The 19,647-nt window shown below is 42.9% G+C and overlaps 2 protein-coding genes across 3 annotated transcripts; both read left to right on the forward strand.

Moving 5' to 3' along the window:
* Positions 1-5,938: 5,938 nt before the first annotated feature.
* Positions 5,939-14,206, forward strand: LOC136445590 (interferon regulatory factor 5-like). Of its 2 annotated transcripts, none has more exons than XM_066443680.1 (4): positions 5,939-6,118; positions 12,376-12,585; positions 13,144-13,327; positions 13,808-14,206. In XM_066443680.1, exons 1-4 carry the CDS (start codon positions 6,104-6,106, stop codon positions 14,170-14,172), a joined length of 774 nt encoding a protein of 257 aa, XP_066299777.1. In that variant the 5' UTR covers positions 5,939-6,103; the 3' UTR covers positions 14,173-14,206. The 2 variants fall into 2 exon arrangements, with proteins under 2 accessions (XP_066299777.1, XP_066299778.1); XM_066443681.1 differs by lacking the exon at positions 5,939-6,118 and adding an exon at positions 11,966-12,184.
* Positions 14,207-15,906: 1,700 nt separating this feature from the next.
* On the forward strand, positions 15,907-18,694 carry LOC136445598 (uncharacterized). Its single transcript, XM_066443694.1, has 3 exons — positions 15,907-16,650; positions 17,278-17,376; positions 18,447-18,694. Exons 1-3 carry the CDS (start codon positions 16,417-16,419, stop codon positions 18,645-18,647), a joined length of 534 nt encoding a protein of 177 aa, XP_066299791.1. The 5' UTR covers positions 15,907-16,416; the 3' UTR covers positions 18,648-18,694.
* Positions 18,695-19,647: the final 953 nt, after the last annotated feature.

The raw sequence follows: 19,647 nt of genomic DNA on the forward strand, positions 1-19,647 counted from the left end.
AATGTGCAAAAGTAGGGATATTTCGTGATAACTTGTTTAAATAATTCGGTTCTTTCGTCACTGTTAAATATACACTTGGAAATAAATAGATACAGACAAAGAGGCAGTATGCCACTTATATGTTGGCAAAGGGTTGGTGGCTCACAGGACTGCGCCAAATCGAAATCGCGCATTCTTCGCAAATCGGCGCAAACCGGTTCGCAGTCTAGTAAGATACTCACTTTAGCTTTCAACCGTATTGTTGTTGACATTTATTTAAGAACATTTTTTCGCGCGCTCGCATCAATTTTGGGGTATGCAGGCACGCCACCCATAAAACACGCCAGTGTGGCAAAATTGTCAACTTACCAGTACTACTTTTACAAGACATTGATTCATGTAGTGTTTGACTAAAACTTGGCGCCCATAACATATGTCAATAAACTTAGATGGAAACTTGACCTAGCGACTGGCAGACACGGTTAGGGACTGCCATACACGAAAAGAATACGTCCTGTATTTCGTTTTGAGTACAGAGCAGTTTGTGGTATCAGAAAGACGACCCTTTCTCGTAGCCTCTACTAGGCTCCATAGCTATGTTGCTGGAAAAATAGTGGAAATCGGCCAAATAGACAGATATAACATACAGTTTGCAACCCAACTCCATGGGCTTGTATTTTCGGCCAGCTAACTCCTCTGGCATGTTATCTGTCTATTTGGCCAATTTCTACTATCTTTCCAGCAAAAGATGGAGCCTGGTAGAGGCTACCTTTTACGCGTGTAAACGTTGTTTTCGACAATTCAAAGTTTCTTCACAGTCCTTCATCTTGCCTTCCACACTATATTTGTGTTCCCGATTAAGCGACAATCACTGAACTATTATTGTTTTGCTGCGCCTTTAAAACTCAGACCATAAGCACTACAGCTAACCACTAGCCTCCACCAGGCCTTCCTACGGGGCTACGGATCGTAGAATTTGGCACAAAAAAATACCATACTTGGCCAGGAGAGTCAGTCCACGGTAAGGTTAGCATCTCCCCCTCTCCTGAAAATGAAACCCTCCGGTGGCCGAACTTTCCTAGAAATTATTCTGGCGTAGTTAGTCTGGTAGAGACTAGGAAGCGCCCGCGGTGATGAGATTCTTCACCTCCTAGCGGGTTCCCTTCGAACTGCAGTTTGTTTCATTGTAAAAGGGATATATTCATAAGAACTGGTATGACCTTTGAAATCCAGCCTCGCTAAAGCCTTGTGTGGTTACGGACATGTTTTGGACATCTGCGCTATTAATACTTAATCTCCGTGGATTAGGAAAGAATAACAGCGAAGTATATCTCCCCGGTAAACAGTGCAGGAAAAACACCGTCATTTGAGGGCTGGGAAAAGGCCAGAGGGTACCGGTGTGCAGGAATGAATGGGCGTGTGTAGGCGTACCGGTATGGTGGAAAGGGGAGGGGGCGCGTAAAAATGGTATGGTGGAAAAAAGGAAAGGGATACTATGGTATGGTCGAAAAGGGGAGGGGTACGTTTAATAACGGTATGGTGAAAAAAATGGAAGGAGAGTCAGGTACAAAGTTTAAAAAACGGCATGGTGGAAAAAAAGGAGGGGGGTCACGTAAAAGAAATCTTTATAGCAATTTAAACCCAGGTTCAACTTGATGCCAAACACCCTCCTTAACCGCTACGCCAACACAACGCCATGCATTGAAATTCACAATGTTTTTTCTTTAGAAATACGAATACGTTTAACCCGTGCGTGGTATAGTAAGTGTCCTCTATGTGGAACATTGTGATTGTTCAAATTCAAATAAGACAATAAACATTTTCTCTCATACCCCATCCTTTCAGCATGAAATCATATAGTATACACATAAGTTACTCTACCTTTCACTGGAAGTACAACTACAGTGAAATATAGCCTCCATCAGGCCTTCCTACGGGGGTACGGATCGTAGAATTCGGCAGAAAAGTTCAATGAAATGAAAACCTATGGTGACCAAACTCTCTTAGCAGTTATTCTCCCTATAGCCGGCGTAGTTAGTCTGGTAGAGACAAAGTAAAATACACGACGGACACGCCGTTTCATTGCACCATTAAGATGAAAAGAGTTCGTCTTACCTTTTCTGGCATCCTGAAGCCGGCCGACAGCATCACACCCTATTGGAATTCCTGTATAGCAGGTTCTTTATCTGAATGTGAAGTAACTTGAGTTTAACCCACTCGTCGATGCCTCACGTGTTTTGATTGACAAGTTTGGTAGTGTTATTGCACTTTCTGGCTTTCTGAAGTAAATGTTTGGCCAGTATGGCGGCATGTCCTCAGTCTGGCTAAGGGTACGGACATGGGAGGGTGGAATTTACCTGCCTCTACCAGGCTCCACAGGTCGCAAATGTACTCCATGTAGCCTCTACCAGGCTCCACAGGGCGCAAACTGTACTCCGTGTAGCCTCTACAAGGCTCCACAGGTCGCAAACTGTAGTCCATGTAGCCTCTACCAGGCTCCACAGGCCGCAAACTGTACTCCGTAACCAGCTTACTACTCTGGCATGTTATCTGTCTATTTGGCTAATTTCTACAATTTTATTCAGTGACCTGTGGAGCCTGATGGAGGCTAGAATTTACCTAGATGTATTTAAGTTCGCGGTTTTCGCGGTATCCTCTTCACCGCGAACTTAAAACCACCGCGAAAATGCTTGTTCTCGCTTCTCCTTGCCTCACCCCTCGGCCACCTAGTCCCAGGTTGTTGACCTCATTTGTTTGGAGCAGCAGAAGAGGAAGAAGGAACGTAGCAAAGACAATATATTTCCCTTCCGCGAAGGTAAACATAACAATATTAAACAACTACTTTCTATACATTCTACAGAGAAGCTAACTACAAGCCTTGGCTCACCTCTATTCCAGGCCTCGACCAACCAATTCAACAAACGCATCTCCCAAGCTAAAGTCGCTTGTATGGTGCAGCGGTTTCTATATTTGTGTGTGTATAGTTCCTGTTTACCTTTTCTTGTGCATATCATATTGTTGACACAGAAGCAAGAAGCTGCTTTGATCGTTAGGGTATCATTATTATGTGTGTGTGTGGAATATCTAGATGGACTATGATGATATTTGGTACGTGGGTAGATGTACTGCCGACGGTTAAGTTCGATTTTGGGTCTCCTGGTGACCGACCTCGGTACTGCAGAGGAACTTCCGGTCTTTGTATCTTTGGTTCTGGACATGCTGTGGTCTTGTTTTGGTGATGCTTTGAAGGAGTTGAGTTTCACTGACATACAATTATCACTTATGATTACCGCAGGAAGGTTTGTTTCGCCCCAGTTTCTAGTTTTCAGCTATGGGGCTCGGAAGAGGGGGGGGGGGTAGATAGTGGCTTGATATTCTCCAACACTGTAACCAACTTAAGACGAAAGTTAGTAAAACCGTTTTTGTTCCTTGGAAGAATAGGATACTTAAAATGAACTTTAAGTTCGCGTGGTTTTAATTTTGTGGAAGGGAGAGAATGGAGTGTAATGTTTGCGGTGGTTTTAAGTTCGCGTTTGAGACAATAGTAGACAAGGGGGTAGGAGGGCAGAACTTTCGCGGTAGTTTAATGTTCACGGCGAAGAGCTTACCGCGGAAACCGCGAGCATAAAACCACCGCGAACATGTCTGCATTTAGAGTATTACGGATATGACAGTACTGCAGTACCAGTCTTGTATCATAGATGTCGCTGTGTGGAGATCAAAATTACCGTTTCAATCTTGAGATAAATGAGACCAACCATGCATAAACATTATTTTTTTAATTTTTGAAATTAGTAGCATCTGATCATGTGTTATGTTAATGTTTTCTGTAAATGAAATGAAATTTGTCTAACACATAGGGAACCAGATGCATATGCCTGAGGCAAAAACTACAAAAGCGCCATTTATAGTCATTATATCATTATAATGATGATAATAATCATATGCAAGCCATCGCGTTTGGGTGGCCCTTTATTTGGGTATTTGGGTTAGTTGTCCATGCGCCAAAAGCGGTGACATTTTCCAATTGTCTGAACACGAAAGACATGTGACATATTTAGGTCGAATTTGGACTGTCTGCTCGGGGTGGTTTCAGTTTAGAAGCAGAGGTGGGTTTTCTTTTCGGTTTTGCTTTGCTACGGTACGGTGTGTGTTGGACCTAATCTCCAAACAGAGGTTCGTGGAGAAGATTGTGACCTTTTTATCATATGCCCCGTTTTCTGTCGGCTCTCTCCATAAAGGAATTTCGGTATACATAATGACTTAAAGGTCACAATCTTCTCCACCAACCTCTGCTTGGAGAGAATGTTTGACCCAATACGCCTGGAACTGAAGCCTTAAAAAGGCGAGAAAACTAGTGATAAGTTAACATACATTTGGCAACTTACTACTCATGTATGGTCTACGGTCTCACATACATATACGTTTCACCTACAGCGAGTCAAACAGATGGGTTCTGCAACCACTAAAGGGACTGGGGAAAATGGTTCCTGAGAACAGGTGGCTGCTCAGGACAATGTGGGGTTAACTATGTAAAAATGGATGATGTGGGGCCGGCTGTTTCAATGTGGCCTGTGACTGGAGGTTTTTACTGTAAATCACATTATTATACCACGTTCCCTTTTATCTTTTTTTCTCATTTTTATTACACTCATCACGCTTCACGGTAAGTCCCTTCCCTTCTAAGCCTTACCCAGGAAACTTTAAGTAACTTTAAACTGTAAGAAACATTAAGTAACCGCTTTGCTGATTGCACTCTTCCTTAGAGAGAGTGAAGAGTGGTGAATGATCTAAGAACTGATTAAACACTTTAGAAAAGTTAAAAACGATACCCTCTGTATATCGCCCCATATCCTCTACCAGGCTCCCGACGCGGCTGGAAAGGGTAGAAATCAGCCAAATAGTCAGACAACATACAAAAGTAGTTGCCCCGTAGAAATCTGTATTTATAGGCCTTCCAACTCCTCTGGTATGTTATCTGTCTATTTGGCCGATTTCTGCTGTTTCCAGCCACGTCTGGAGCCCGTTAGAGGCTTGTATCACCCCTCAAGAAAAGGAGAAATCGAAAACGAGAAACAGACCGGAACCGGAAACCCGACCGCATGACAACAACAAAACCAAATCAAACCGGAAACGCGCCCTTTGCCAACATTGACTCACCGCTGTAATGTCAGTTACGATTTGGCGGAGAACCAAAATGAAGAGCGGAACAATATTGTATGGTGTTTATCAATCCGCTTTCTAATGTATTTCGTGGCGCCATGTCTTTGCTTGTACAATTTGCATCTTCATAATTTTTCCATGTTTACAGACGATTGAAAGTATAAACTATAGTGAGCTCTTAACATCACAAAACCCAGGTATATTAGAACATGGGATCTTTCGTCTTCCACTGTTTCAGATAAAGAAGTCAAACCGAACAACTTGAAAGTTAGACACAGCACTTAAACTAGAGTAGTCATGTGTTAGAGTGTTCTTTATTGCTTGTTCGTCTTTTCCTATTACTTACAATTAGTCTTCGGGTAAGAATGTGCAATAAACGTATTATTTATAATATTTTCATAATCTGTGGGAGCTCTTAACCTCTTTAAACCCGGTGCCAAGAGTTATATCTACCATAAACATTCTATATCATCATCATCAGCTCCTTTACATCCTATAACATTCTATAACATCATGTGGAAAACACAGTGTTGTACTTGGGATCGAGCCATGCATGTATGTGACGTCATCGAAACTATCCCCTTGGATAAGTTCGAAAACGAAAGGGCTTCCCCCAAACCTGTGTTCCCGGCACCAAAAATATCCCCGAATCTGAGTCAAACATAAAACTAACTGTCCTACGTTTCATACATGTATTCTGTGTGTTCTTTACGTGATTTTGTGCGATTTCTTTTGTCCTTTTTGCCCGACAGAAGCTCAGAACCGGCGCCCCGTTTCACCAGTAACCTTGGATAACCTTGGCGGCAGGTGAAAGGTCACAGTGATGACGTGTGCGGCAGCCTCGCTCTGACCCGCCCAGTAGGTGCCTCGCAAACACGCAGCCCACATTTTTTCTCTCTTCACACCTTGACGCTCACCTGGCTTAGTACGAGACTCAAGACGTCATCTCAAGCTTACCTGTATGCTCGGTACTAAGGTAAGACGTCTTACACGTTAATCTGAATATGTATGGGCTGTAAGTAGGGTTGTATTCGTGGGAAAGCTTGTCACGTTTCAATGTTAAGGCTTAACAGCGAGCGCTGTAACTCGTTAAGGGCTTACTTAGCGCTGTAACTCGACAATTAAGTCCGTCTGTAATGTTTGTGACATGACACAGTCGCACGGAACGGTGTAGAGATGTCTCTTGGAGTGGCGTGGATTTCTTAAGTGTTCAAAAAGACGCCAGAGAGCCTCAAAAGAGGCCACGGCGATTGTGTTACGTTCGAAATCCCTCCTTACAAGTCAAGTGTCGCCAACGTAAATACTTCAATCGACGTTGGCAAGTTAAGATTTATATTGTTCCAACACCAACCCCTTAAACTTGAAGCCAGTGGAATCCCTTAACTGCTAAGATTTTATTTTTGTCTCTCTCTCTAAAAAGGTTGTAGTTGCCACGAGTTGGACATTGGTCGGGTCCCTGTATTTGCCTGAGGCAAAGGTCAACACGCGGGTCACTGCGCCGCTGTCGGCGTGTATGTTTATATTCGGTTTCGGCGCTCGCGACTCTCCAACCTTAAAACTCCTTCCAAACGACACTAAAATCCCCTGTTAGCTGTCGTTAGAGTTAGAAATAGTGTGGAGGGGAGAGGGGGGAGGGCATTTGTCGAAACGCTGTGGTCTGGCGATGATAAATGAGAACAGGTCTCCCCTTTGTTTACCTGCTCGGCCGGTAGAAACGTATCGCGTTGAACGGAATGTTGACTCTGTATCGCCCCACCGTACACAAGGTCGCCTTCTTTTTAAAAACACACTCAAGAAAATAGCCACCTGAGTTGTATCTTTTTATAACCGCATGTATGATTTTAATAGATGTAGACTTTTTGTAGAGTGATCTTTCAGGTGGATGTTTGGATCGAAATCGAAACTTGCAGAATGGCGAGGGTTCTCTATCTAACCTCCTTACCAAAATGGATGTGTCATATCACGTATCTTCTTACTCGTTGCCCATAGGGTGCAATACTACGGCGTCTTGGCCCGAAAACATACCCTCTTGGCGAAGGTATTGAATCTTGAATAATTACCAAACAGTTTCAACGGAAGTTGATGAAATAATTTCAACCTTCTCATGAAGAATATCTTTGAGAAAACGTTAACACATACTGTGACATAGACGCAAATAATTGAAGACAAGGAAAACGCGAGAATGCTCCCCCAACAGCCCACCAACCCCCCTCCCCATTAAGATAGCTTTAATAGACCAGCGTAGAAGTGATCTACAGTAGTAGCCGTTATTGTATGAATAAACATATTGTAGCTTGATACGCCCCCATTTTACTAGGACGGCGACTACGCTGCGACTTCGCTGCGACCGAGGGATTTGACAGAGTGCTAAACGCATTTCATAGATCAAAAATGTATATTTCTACGCTTTGCGTGTTTTACTGTCTTTTCAGTCATAATCTTACACATTTTGCTTCATACTCCAATTATAGTTACTAAAGTATTCTTCAATCAGTGACATTTTTTAAAGGTAACAAACACGTACCTCCAAATTTTCGACGTCTTCTGTACGTCTTGATCACGGAGTGACCTAGTCTCGCGAGAGAGAAAAAATCGTGGACGTCGAAACTTTGGAGTTACGTGTTTGTTACCTTTAAAAAATGTTACTGATTCAAGAATTCTTTAGTAACTGTGATTATACGTGACTGATGAATCTATTCAATAATACTCCAATTATTAAATCAAGGGTTACGCAAATCCAAGTCAGGTCGCAGGTGAGATCGCCGTCTAGTATAACTGGGTCTTTAATACACGTGGGACAACTGTGTAAAACTACACCCATTTCAGAATCAAGCTGGTACATAAGAATGGAACTCCCCTGTCATTCCAAAAACCCTACCCGCTCACTAGTGATTCTCCCCTTAGTTACGGCATCACAACTAATCTTTTTCATCCGTGCCAAACAACCAACTACTTAAACCTCGACCAGTTGGACGTAAATTATTAACCACACCAAGAGGAACTATTCTTACAAACAGCCCTTGTATGCTCCTTGTCAACGGCTAATCTCGTAAATTAGACAATGAAGATTTTGGATAGAGCTGTTTAACTAGCATCTAACAGGCTCCAGAGGCGGCTGAAAATAGTAGAAATTGGTCAAATAGACAGAAAAACATGCAAGAGGAGTTAGTCTACTACTTAGTACATGATGGCAGATTTTACTCTCTCTCCGTAGCCTACTCCCTTAGCACACTATTCACTCTATTTGGCTAATTTCTACTATTTTTCCAGCCATCCGCAGAGCCTGGTATAGGCTATACGACTGTTTAGACGTAAGAGTCCGAATTAAAACTGATACCGAAGAATAATAACACGTTTTCCTGCCCCGAGGGCACACACGTCCTTCTGTCTTATAACAGAGTAAACCAAGCGTGAAAACATCACACGGCACGAGAACGGCTCTGCACGTACACAACGCTCAACACGACCAGGCCTCAAAACACTCGACGCATTTTGTGCATCTGTGCACCTAATCATCTCCATGAAAAATGGAGATATTGTTTTTGGCGTGTCTGTGTGTCTGTGTGTGTGTGTGTGTGTGTGTGTGTTTCTGGAATATTGTAGTCAGCATAACTCATGAACCTCTAAATGGATTACGATGATATTTGGTATGTGGGCGGGTGTTGTGAAGCCGAAACTCAAGGTAGATTTTGGGCCCCTTGGTATGTGACCTTGGTACTGCAGCAGAAAATCCATTTTTGTATCTCTTGACCTGGACGTGCTATGCTCCTGATTTTTTGGTGGCAGATAGCTTGTGGTGTAATGAAGATGTGGTGTGGGTTTGGGCCCCCCTAGCAGCTTGCTCTGGTTTTTTACTGTACGTGAGTGCACTGGTGCACCAAGATATTTGTTTGGGGTCTAAGTACAAAAGGGTACTACATGTATTGTACATTAATATAAACCACATTCTGTAAAAATGATGTATGGTTTATGTTATTTGTTGTTGTTTTTAGTTAGCTATATTATTTGAAACTTAAGTTCTAAAGATTATACGGCATTGATTCTGCTTTATTTCATGTATATATATCCACCTTTTTTCTGTGCACCCACATTTTAGGTTAGGTGCACCAGTGCGCCTATCCCCCAAAAATGAATTTCGAGCCCTGAGTCAACTGTTTGGCTAATGATTGACCTTCACTGCGCCACGCTCGATACGTTAGAACTTTTACTCAGACCTTACTTGTACTGTAAAGGCAGAAATGTTCGCGGTGGTTTTATGTTCACGGTTTTCGCGGTAAGCTCTTCGCCGCGAACTTAAAACCACTGGGAAAAGTTTTTGCCCTCCTACACCCTTGTCTACAACTGTCTCAAACACTAACTTAAAAACATCGCAAACACTCCATTTTCTTCCTACCGCGAAATTAAGACCACGCGTACTTAAATGCATTTACAGTAGTCAGGCCTTGCCAGACGCCACTTTGGCGAGATGTTGAAATGTCAGTCCGGCTTTGTAGTTCACGTAAGTGCTTACGGATTAAGCCTTGAATCAGTTGACATTTTCCTCGCACAGGAGTTAGACACTCATCGACATGTGCATACGTGTAAATCGATGATACATTGCCTTCTTTATATATGTTTAAGAACAGCACTGTTTCTTTGAAGAACCTTTGTTTCTAGTTCATTTGATGGTTATTTACTTAACGTACTTAACGTAAGGTATAAAACGAATACAATACGAGAATGCTGAACACCAAAGATGAGTTTTGATTACCGACATGAAAATGAAGGTACAGGTTTTGGTTTGTGTGCCTGTGTGTGTTTGTTTCCGGATTTTCTCTAGCATAACTCAAGAACCCCTGACTGGATTGTAATGATATTTGGTGTGTGGGTAGGTGTTGGGAAGACAACGGTGAAGATCGATTTTGGGCCCCCTGGTATGTGACCTTGGTACTGCAGCAGAACATCCGTTTCTTGTTTGTATCTTTTGTTAAGGACGTGCTTTTGAGGTAAAAAAGACGTGGTAGGTTTGGGCCCCCTAGCAGCTTGTTCTAGTAGTTTATATACAGCCTCAGTGTAGTAAATGCTGTGAAACATACACGTTTGTTTTAATAGGGTATTCAAATTCAGATGTTGTCCTTACCTGTTCTCTGAGCCTGAACATTGAGTATGTTTACAGCACACGTGCGTCATCTGTTTATGTGCACCAATGGGGTCATTTCAGGACAGCACCCCCCCCTCTCGCGCCATCCACTTTTGCAAGATTGCAAGATCGTAATTTTGCCTACCTCAGCACTTATCCAATTCTAGCATAGACCACTCACTTATCGGCTTATAAAACTGTCTGTCCTTTTCCGTTGGTTTATTTTTGGGCCCAGCCACCAAAAGTCGAGTCATGTGGGGTGACTAGCAAGTGTTCTGTTGTTGCTCGTTCACGGATCAGCTGAGCACGTCTACCGTTACACCGAATTGCGCAAACATATCATGTTTACTTTGTGAGCGGGTTAAACCAGGGTTAGATTTAGTGTGTATGCGTACCTGTTGCAATCTTCAACTCAACAAAAAAAAAACACTCGCTCGCTCGCTCGCTCGCTCGTTCCTTCGTTCCCTCGTTCCTTCGTTTGTTCCCTCGTTCCTTAGTTTGTTCCTTCGTTCGTTCCTTCGTTCCTTCGTTCCCTCGTTCCTTCGTTTGTTCCTTCGTTCGGCCTTCGTTCGTTCGGGCCCTCGCAGTGCCTAGTGGCACATCTGGCAGCAACATTTCTTGCTGTTTCAGTTTTCTTTGCTGTTTCCTCGAACAAGGACCCCAATTAACCCTCGAACATGGACCCCAATTAACCATCGAACATGGACCCTCGAACATGGGTCCCTTCCAAAAGACGGGTTCAGCCCCAACCGAAATGCCATTCCCAGGACTGAACCGGCGTCTCCCTGTTGCCAACTAATCGAAACCAGGCCTAGGAGCTCAACTGCGAGGTTGCTACAGGGACATCCCCAATACACACTCATTGGTTCTGTCGAGTGCATTTTTGCCTCTGGCTTCACAAGGCAAACAAGAAGCCATGCGGACAGGTGGTTGCTCAGGACAGGGTGGGTTTAACTATGTAAAAATGGGAGGGACTGTTTTAATGTAGTTTCCTGCGCCATATGATTGCTCGACCAGGTTTGACTGTAATCTTAACTTGACCTTTCAGGTTAAGTGTAAAAACCGCGCGTACTTCCTGTCTTTTCACCCCACTCTTGCATAAACGGCTCTTCAAGACACAGCGGGCTTCCAAGAAATGCCTACTTGCCCCCCCCTCCCCGCCACACCTTGACATTGCTGTTTTACCTTAGAATTTTTCCATCATACTATATGCCATGTAAAGAGGGTAAGTAAATAGAGCAGTATTTTATATTTGACTTCTTGCCCTCCTCCTCCCCCCACACCTTAACATTGCTGTTTACCTTTGTATTTTCCCATCAAACTATAAATCCTGAAAAAGAGTATGTAAATAGAGCAGTATTTTATACTACCGGTTACGTTGAAGTAAAAAATTGCCTTCTTGCCCCCCTCCCCGCCACACCTTGACATTGCTGTTTACCTTTTTATTTTTCCACCAAGCTATACGCCCTGTGAAAGGGTAGGTAAATAGAGCAGTTTTTATACTACCGGTTACGCTTTTAAAAGTCAAGAAGTGCGCTTAGTTGACTCTCTACCAAGCATCATGAACATAACCGTTTACCTTTGTATTTTCCCATCAAACTCGGACTTAGTCCTGTGAAAGGGTATGTAAATAGAGCAGCATTTTATACTACCGGTTACGCTTAAGTTTAGAAGTGCATAGGTGCCCTTCCCTCCACGCCTTGAAATTGCTGTTTAGTGTTTACCTTTGTATTATTCCATAAAACTATAACCCCTGTGAAAGGGTAGGTACATAGAGCATCATCTTATACAACCGGTTACACTTAAAAGTCTTCATCTACGTTGTAGAAACAAAGTCGTGGGAAAGGGTTAACTGGTCGCTGAAGGTGATTAACTAACAGCCTGGTGCGGAGAGAACAGACTAGACTCGGGGAGCTATAACAGGTTTGTATACCAGCATTTTCCCATTTTTAAGATGTCGGACTCTGAGTTCACACAGGAGGGTAGGTAAATAGAGCAACATCTTATACAACCGGTTACGCTTAATCTACGTTGTAGAAACAAGTCGTGGGAAAAGGTTAACCGTCGCTAGAGGTGATTATAACTAAAGCTCGACATTTTCCCCCATTTTTCAGATGTCGGACTCGGAGTTGATCCAGGAGAAGAGCGGCAGTCCGAACTCTAAGACCCGGCAAAGACTCCGGCCGTGGCTGAAAGACCAGATCAACAGCGGGAGGGTGCCGAACTTGGAGTGGGTGGATCAGGACAACGGCATCTTCAGGATCCCGTGGAGACACTTAGCGAGAGCGGACTACAAGCAAGATCGGGACTGCATGTTGTTTATGGTAAGTACGAGTTTTTAATTTGCATTTACAGTCAAATCTGGATTCAGCAACCACGCAAGGGGCTGAAGAGAAACGGTTTTTGAGGACAGGGAGGGGTTAACTATGTAAAAATGGCTGGGGCTGTTTTAATGTGGCCTGTGACTGGCGGTGGTTGCCTGTGCCAGTTTTAACTATATTATCTTTTTTATCAGTATCATTAAGCAGATGTATGACCAAAGCCACAAATTTGTCAAAGTGGACTGCCGGATCTCTGTGTTCTCACGATTAGCTTATGGCGTCTTTTTGTTACCGGGTCTCGGGTTGATTTTAACTCGGAGTTAAAAAAATATTCAAGGGGCCCGGCCGTGCCCCAAAATAGCCATGTAGCCGCAGGGTGTCCCATACGCCCTCTAATTTTGACTGTAGCATTACCAAGGATTAAAAATCTCTTTGGTACTCTATGTACGTACGCATCTTGATAGAAGCGCCCCCTGTAGCCATTCCCTGTCCCTGCATGTGCTCCATGTACGCACGCATCTTGACAAAAGCGCCCCCTGTAACTATTTCCTGTCACTGCAGGAGTGGGCCATCCACACGGGCAAGTTCCATCCGGGGCTCGACGAGCCCGACCCGACCAGATGGAAGGCGAATTTTAGGTGCGCCCTCAACCAGAACAAGGACATACTGCAGCTGGACCACCGCACCTACACCAGCATCAGCAGAAAGAACCCCTACAGGGTCTACCAGATGATCCCGGAACAATGTACGTTGTCATGTTTGATATAAAGACAATTCAAACTCTGAAACTGGATAATATTCGGAGACTCAATTCCGGACGTTTCGAGTGACATCCATCACTCTTCTTCTAGATCTCCAGCGTCACTAAAATGAGCTGGCAAAACGAATACAATGGTAGTAAGTCTCCGAATTCTATCCAGTTGAAGAGTTTGAATTGTCTTTATATCATTGTTTACCTGGGTGTCTAACCTTCATAAACGTTATCATGTTTACTTTAAAGAGAAACTAAACTTAGAATTGGAAAGCCTACTACATGTATATACTTTGCTAAATATACCCTTAAGTCACGTTTTCACTTGCTTTACATGCATTTTTGGCAAAGCACGCCGGGTCACGCCTACTCTTCTCGATAAGTGTGCTGGGTTCTTTTGCGGGCAGAGGTTTGACGCTTGAGGCTTGAGAAAACTGTAAGACTACACTAAACTTAAGATGCGCCTCTCCGCAGATATTAATGACGATTACGACTTCGTGGCGGAAGTGGACGTCTTTAGCGACTACGACTCCGAAGACGACGAAGGCGACGGCCCTTGCGCATGCGCCAACTGTCTGGGCGTCACCCCGAAACGCGGGAAGAAGTCCGTCCACCACTCAGGTGTCGTCACAAAAGCTAAGAAGTCCCAACCCGCCGCCATGACAGAAGTGACGTCACCGGATGCGACGTCACCGGATGCGACGTCGGAGGATGTGACGTCACCAGAGCCCATGGATTACCACCAACCAGAGGATATCGTATCGTACGTTGAGGACTCGAAGGAAAAAGTGCGCCAAATTCTCGCAGCGCAGAAGGAATTAACGTGTCAAGCTAGATGACGCGACACTGGTATACGATTTTATACGTGGCCAACAGGTATGTACGTACGCATGTACGGCCGTCGGGCGATCCGACCCGCGGTCGGGCTGGTACCTCGAGTGATACGGAATACCCCGTGTTGTATTCTATATATATACTTTGGGTGCGCACACACGTATCCTTAAAGTAGGTATGTGTTGCCCATTGTATCTGTCGGCCACAGTAGATTTTGTACGCAGAAATTACATTAACAATATCATCACTTCCTTCTATTTTTTATGATGAAAAGAAAAGTGTGAATGTAAAATTGTCAACAGAGATTGAACAAACATCAATGCAGAAATTACATGGATTTAGATCGTACAATATTGAACATTCTTTCAGGTATCAAAACGGGATTGGTTTTTGGAAATTCATTGAAGTTTGGTGCCTGTATGGAAATTCTTGTGTAAATGTCAACATTTTACTTTGTTACGAGGGAGAATGCATCCTACATGTACAACTTATAAATATGATTTCATATTTTCTCCGGGAAGGAAGATAACCTCCTTCTGGGAGTATTGGAAATGATTTTGTTTGCGCGTTCGCAGCTATAACTCACGATCCCGTTGTCGCATTGGTGTGTAACTTGGCATATCGTTTGCCTGGTTCGGCGTGGTGATGCACGATGTCTTTGTTACACCGTAACTACTTTTGTCGTCAATGCAATATCGTAATTGCACCCCTATAATTAATGGCACGTGCCACTGACCTACCATCTAGACCATGCTATAATCCGTTCCGCATGGCTGCAATACTTCATGCAGATACGGGGTACAAAGCTTCCCCACTTGCTGTGATCGTATAGTGACTGTTACATTGTAAAATAGACAACGTGCATCACCACATGCAACCTAGTTCTCATTAATTCTAATTAAGATAATTAAGGGTCAAAGTAACCCAGTACCTTCCTTCTGTCGAAACTACATATCTTAAACACATATCAGAGGCTAAATGACATGATATGTAAATTTTGAAAGTGATATTCAGGATTTTATAACTTGAGATATTTGTACAGATTTTGCTCACGACAATCTTTCAACACTCATAGGAATTGATTATTACAGATAAAAAAAGTGTCATTAAGAAGAAAAAGCTGGCCTCCTTCCTTAGCTAGTGTCGTGTCGTAGACTAGACAAAGTATGTCAAGATTTTCTCTTAATCTTCTTTTCTGCCATTTTGATGTTTGATATGTAACTTTCCCCGACGCAGTATTTGTGTAATGTTGTATCTTGTTATGCTATGACGTGTATTTTTTGATCGCAAATGTTCCCGTATTTGGTACAAACTTCATCGATTGAATAAAACAATGGTTTTATATATATATATCATAGTCATTCTAATTTTTCCACACATTTTTCTGCCGGTATACCATACTCTGTGTGTTTAGTTATTTGTTCAACCTTCCTGACCAAGTAGATTTCATAATGAAAGCAGCTTTTTTTCTTTTGCCAAACTTTTTATCTATTTGCACGCTCGTATCAAATTTGGGGATCCCAGAGGATGCCACCCATATAATCAAATCAACAAATATTGTGTACATGTTCCTCAGTACCTAGTACAAAGGCGCCCATTGGTTGATCATTAACCAATGTTGACGCACGTCTGTCCAGCAATGGCTGAACTCTTAACCATGACGCGTCATTGTCTACGCGACGAGTTCGAACTGACCAATAAGAGAGCAGGATCTAGTGCCCAAAATGGCAGCAATCGTCCAATCAGAGACAGTCTAACAAACGTTCAGACGACCCTTGGTTAAACGAACAACAACGGGTGTAAGGTCGGGTCAAGGAAAAAAGAGAAGAATTCTTTGAACTAGCTTATGAACGACCACAGTCAGGCATTATAGACGATAGTTCGGATTGACCGAGCCTCTTATCTCAAACTAGTTGAAGAAACCTGACGTTATACTTAAAACCACGACATTTGTGCATTTCGTAGCTATCTAAACGTCTACGCTGAAAACGTCATCAGCAGGTGAAAAAACGTCGTCTGCAGGTGAGAACGTGACCAAGAACACGTACAGCTAGGATAGTCTTTACCAGACTAACCACTCCGGTTATAGGAGGAATATTTGCCGAGTTTGGCCGCCGGAGGGTTTCATTCGCAGGCGTATTATCAACCTTACCGTGCTGACTCTACTGGCCAGGACGCCAGGTAGTCTTTTTTTGCCGAATTCTACCCTCCGTACCCCGTAGGCAGGCCTGGTGGAGGCTACAGCCGCGATGGGAGGCTCAATCTCTATAAAGAACGACACGGAAGACAGGCTCGTCGTGAGTTTGAACCAGGCCGGGCCGCTGTATTACGAGTTGGTAGAACCGGGGGAAACGTTTTATAGACGGACAGGGGCGGTTCACTTCACCATCTGCGCTTTTCCGTACAAGAAACAGAAACACTCGGACGGGAAACTGCACGACAACAAGATGACACCAAGGAAGTCGGCGAAAGAACACATCAAGGCATGGTAACATTTATGGCTATTTTGTTGTCTATAAACCTTCTATGTTTACTGTGTTAGAAATACATAGCCTTACATGGGTAGTCGTATCAGTTGCAGTTCCCATTTTTGGCCATATACAATGTATGTTGCTGGGATATTTAAGAATATTGATTTAAGAATTAAGGTACCTTGGCCTTAGCAGCGCAGGCCTATCCTAGACTCAGTGTTTCACATGGATAATAAGTAACTAAGGCAGGCCTTTAAACATAGACGTTAACTGAGAAAAAGTATAATTTCATTCTATGCAAAGAAACACATAAAGTTATAGCCATAGGCTAGTTGGGCAGCCCTGGCTTTGCGTGCTGAACAGATGAACCAATAAATAAAGATAAAAAGATAAACAAAGAAGTATTGTGGTGTTCTTTATGCACGCAAATTACTTATGACGCCATAAGTATTTAGGTATGTCACACAGACAAACGGTTTTTGATAATAGAATATGTCGTACTTATAGACTGATTTGTATATTGATTGATTGATTGAACTTCGAACATACTAGTAATACGTGTCGTCCTCAGGTGCAGTACCTGACCTCTCACGTATTTGGCAAGCTCATAAATTTGGCTTGACACCGTGTGATATCTAGGTGGTGGCCCCGGCAGTGGCAGGGACGCTTCTGATTGGTCCGTTCATGATCATCCCCGGCGTCATCATGGCGATGGGGCTGGAGGACAGCTTCGGACTGGTGAGGACCATTTTTACTTGTCCGTAAATATGAGGCACTCTGAACCCGGAAAAGTTTCTTTCTTCTAAGTAAATTGACCAGATGAATTTATGTGTAGGATGTAACAAAGGATTATAGATATCTAGTTAACAATTGCATGTCTCAAGGCGAGTTCTGCAGAATTCTTAGAATTCTCCAGTGCAGAATTCTGAGAATGTCAGCCAGAATTCTGAGAATGTCAGCCAGAATTCTGAGAATGTCAGCCAGAATTCTGAGAATGTCAGCCAGAATTCTGGAAACCTCAGGCAGAATTTGGGCAAACTGTATATTAGAATATGTTTCCCTCTTAGTTATTGGTATTCTGCATCATGATGTAACATCATCAGCATCAGATATTGTCTTCCCAAAAATGATTTCTTTAAGATTTTCAGATTAAAATGTCTTTCCGGATTTAGAGTGTAGCCTGTTTCTCGTTTCCGTGACATTTCTCCTTACAGTTTTATTTTGATCAGGTGTTGCAAGACTGACCTTCAAGGGTCACAGCAGTAGCACAGTAACTGTCGTTCTTGTTTACAGTCTGACAATATTTGCACGGTTATAATTATAACAACATGGCGGAGTTGTGTGTACATTAGCTTTTAGCCCAGCCCAGGCCGTCAAGGTCGCATAGAATAGTTTACAGATTAACTCCTGTTTATCGACAAAACGATTTACTTCATCACTACAATTGAAGTGATGAAGGCACTTGTTGACATTAAAGCGACATTTTAATTCACTGAGGCTAACTTCCATTCAATAAGCGGACGTGTAATATCAGGGTTAGGTTTTTAAGACATATCATCATTCGTTAGACCAAGTACATATTACAATTGAGTATTTGTAAATGCAATTCTCAAATTTTCCGCTAGAGTCCGCACACCCAAGCCCAAAAGCCCAGTCTCTTTTTTTGTGATCCTATATTTCGTTCGCTGGCCAAGAAGCCATCCCTAGCCGGCCATACCATCATCCAGCAAAAGAATGCAATTTTCTGCATTTTTTCAAAACATCAAATATGATAGTATTGTACTGAGGTATGTTTTGTTTTAACTCAGGAGGGACAGTACGTTGTTCATTCGCGCGGGTGGTACGCAGGGGACCATCCACGCCTAAGAATCGTCGGGGGATGGCGGGAGAAGAGGCCGCTGAAGCTGGAGTGCGTCCACAGCAGAGGGTTCGACAAGTTCAAAGTCACCGACCGCTTCGACACATTCCCTGGCTTTGGTCTGGACGAACCTGGGTACAAGAAGTTGTAGATCTTACAGGAAAAAGAAAAATGTTAACATACTTAGATCTAAGCATACAGTGTTGTCAGCTACCAATACGTATCCTAAGTCCTGACTGTCACCTTTAGATTGGATAGTTATCATTGGAGTGAGAAACACTTAATTGTTCGACCTGCCCACAATCATGACTAACCAATTGCCGGGGAAAAAGCAACTTCTTCGGCGGAAGCTTAAATGTTCTAGATCATGTAAACTAAAAGCATATTAATTTATGGTGAAGTCAAAATACGAAATAAATTGATAAACAAGTTCGTCAATTTGAATGTTTCTGAAATGGATAGTTGTGCATGAAGCCGTGAATAAATGATACGTTTCTTCTTGCAGTCAAATAAACTGTTGTAAATATTACAAAGCGCAGAATAATATCAATATCCTATTCGTTTCTTACAAGTTATGGTGGAATAGAGCAGAAACAGATAAAGAAGGCGATTAAATAAGACAGTTTTTAAAGTGCTGTTGCGTTAGTAGCTACTGTAATACCAGTAGTTGGTAACTTATAGTTAACGTTAAGCTAATTGTAGATCTAGAAAATAAACTCAAACTTGGCCGCCATGTTGTATGACGTCATGACCTGTGATGACCTCTTCCTGATACTCACCAACCTTTGTTCAGCTCAGAATGTTGATGTTTGGACGTGTCATTATGTTACAGGCCTCTGCGTCACATGGATGAACAGAATAACAGAAATTAAGCGGTGGATATTGTTAAGAAAAACGTAACCAAGTCTTTGTGACACGTTGCACATACGATTACGTGATGGGGCCTGCTTACTTTCAAACAGAGATGGTTTGACAATATATAATGTTTTGGCAGTAGGCAGGGGAAACTGTTATAACTTATACGAAAGACAAGTGAAGATGTATAAAGCTCTCTGGAATTGAAAAGATGGCCAAGAAGTGCACGTCAAGTTTTTTCTGTCACAGTTCACAATTTGAAGTCCGTTTGTCGCCTGTTGCCTCTCTCGCCGACT

The sequence above is a fragment of the Branchiostoma lanceolatum genome, chromosome 12, assembly GCF_035083965.1.
Source record: "Branchiostoma lanceolatum isolate klBraLanc5 chromosome 12, klBraLanc5.hap2, whole genome shotgun sequence".
Taxonomy (NCBI): Eukaryota; Metazoa; Chordata; class Leptocardii; order Amphioxiformes; family Branchiostomatidae; genus Branchiostoma; species Branchiostoma lanceolatum.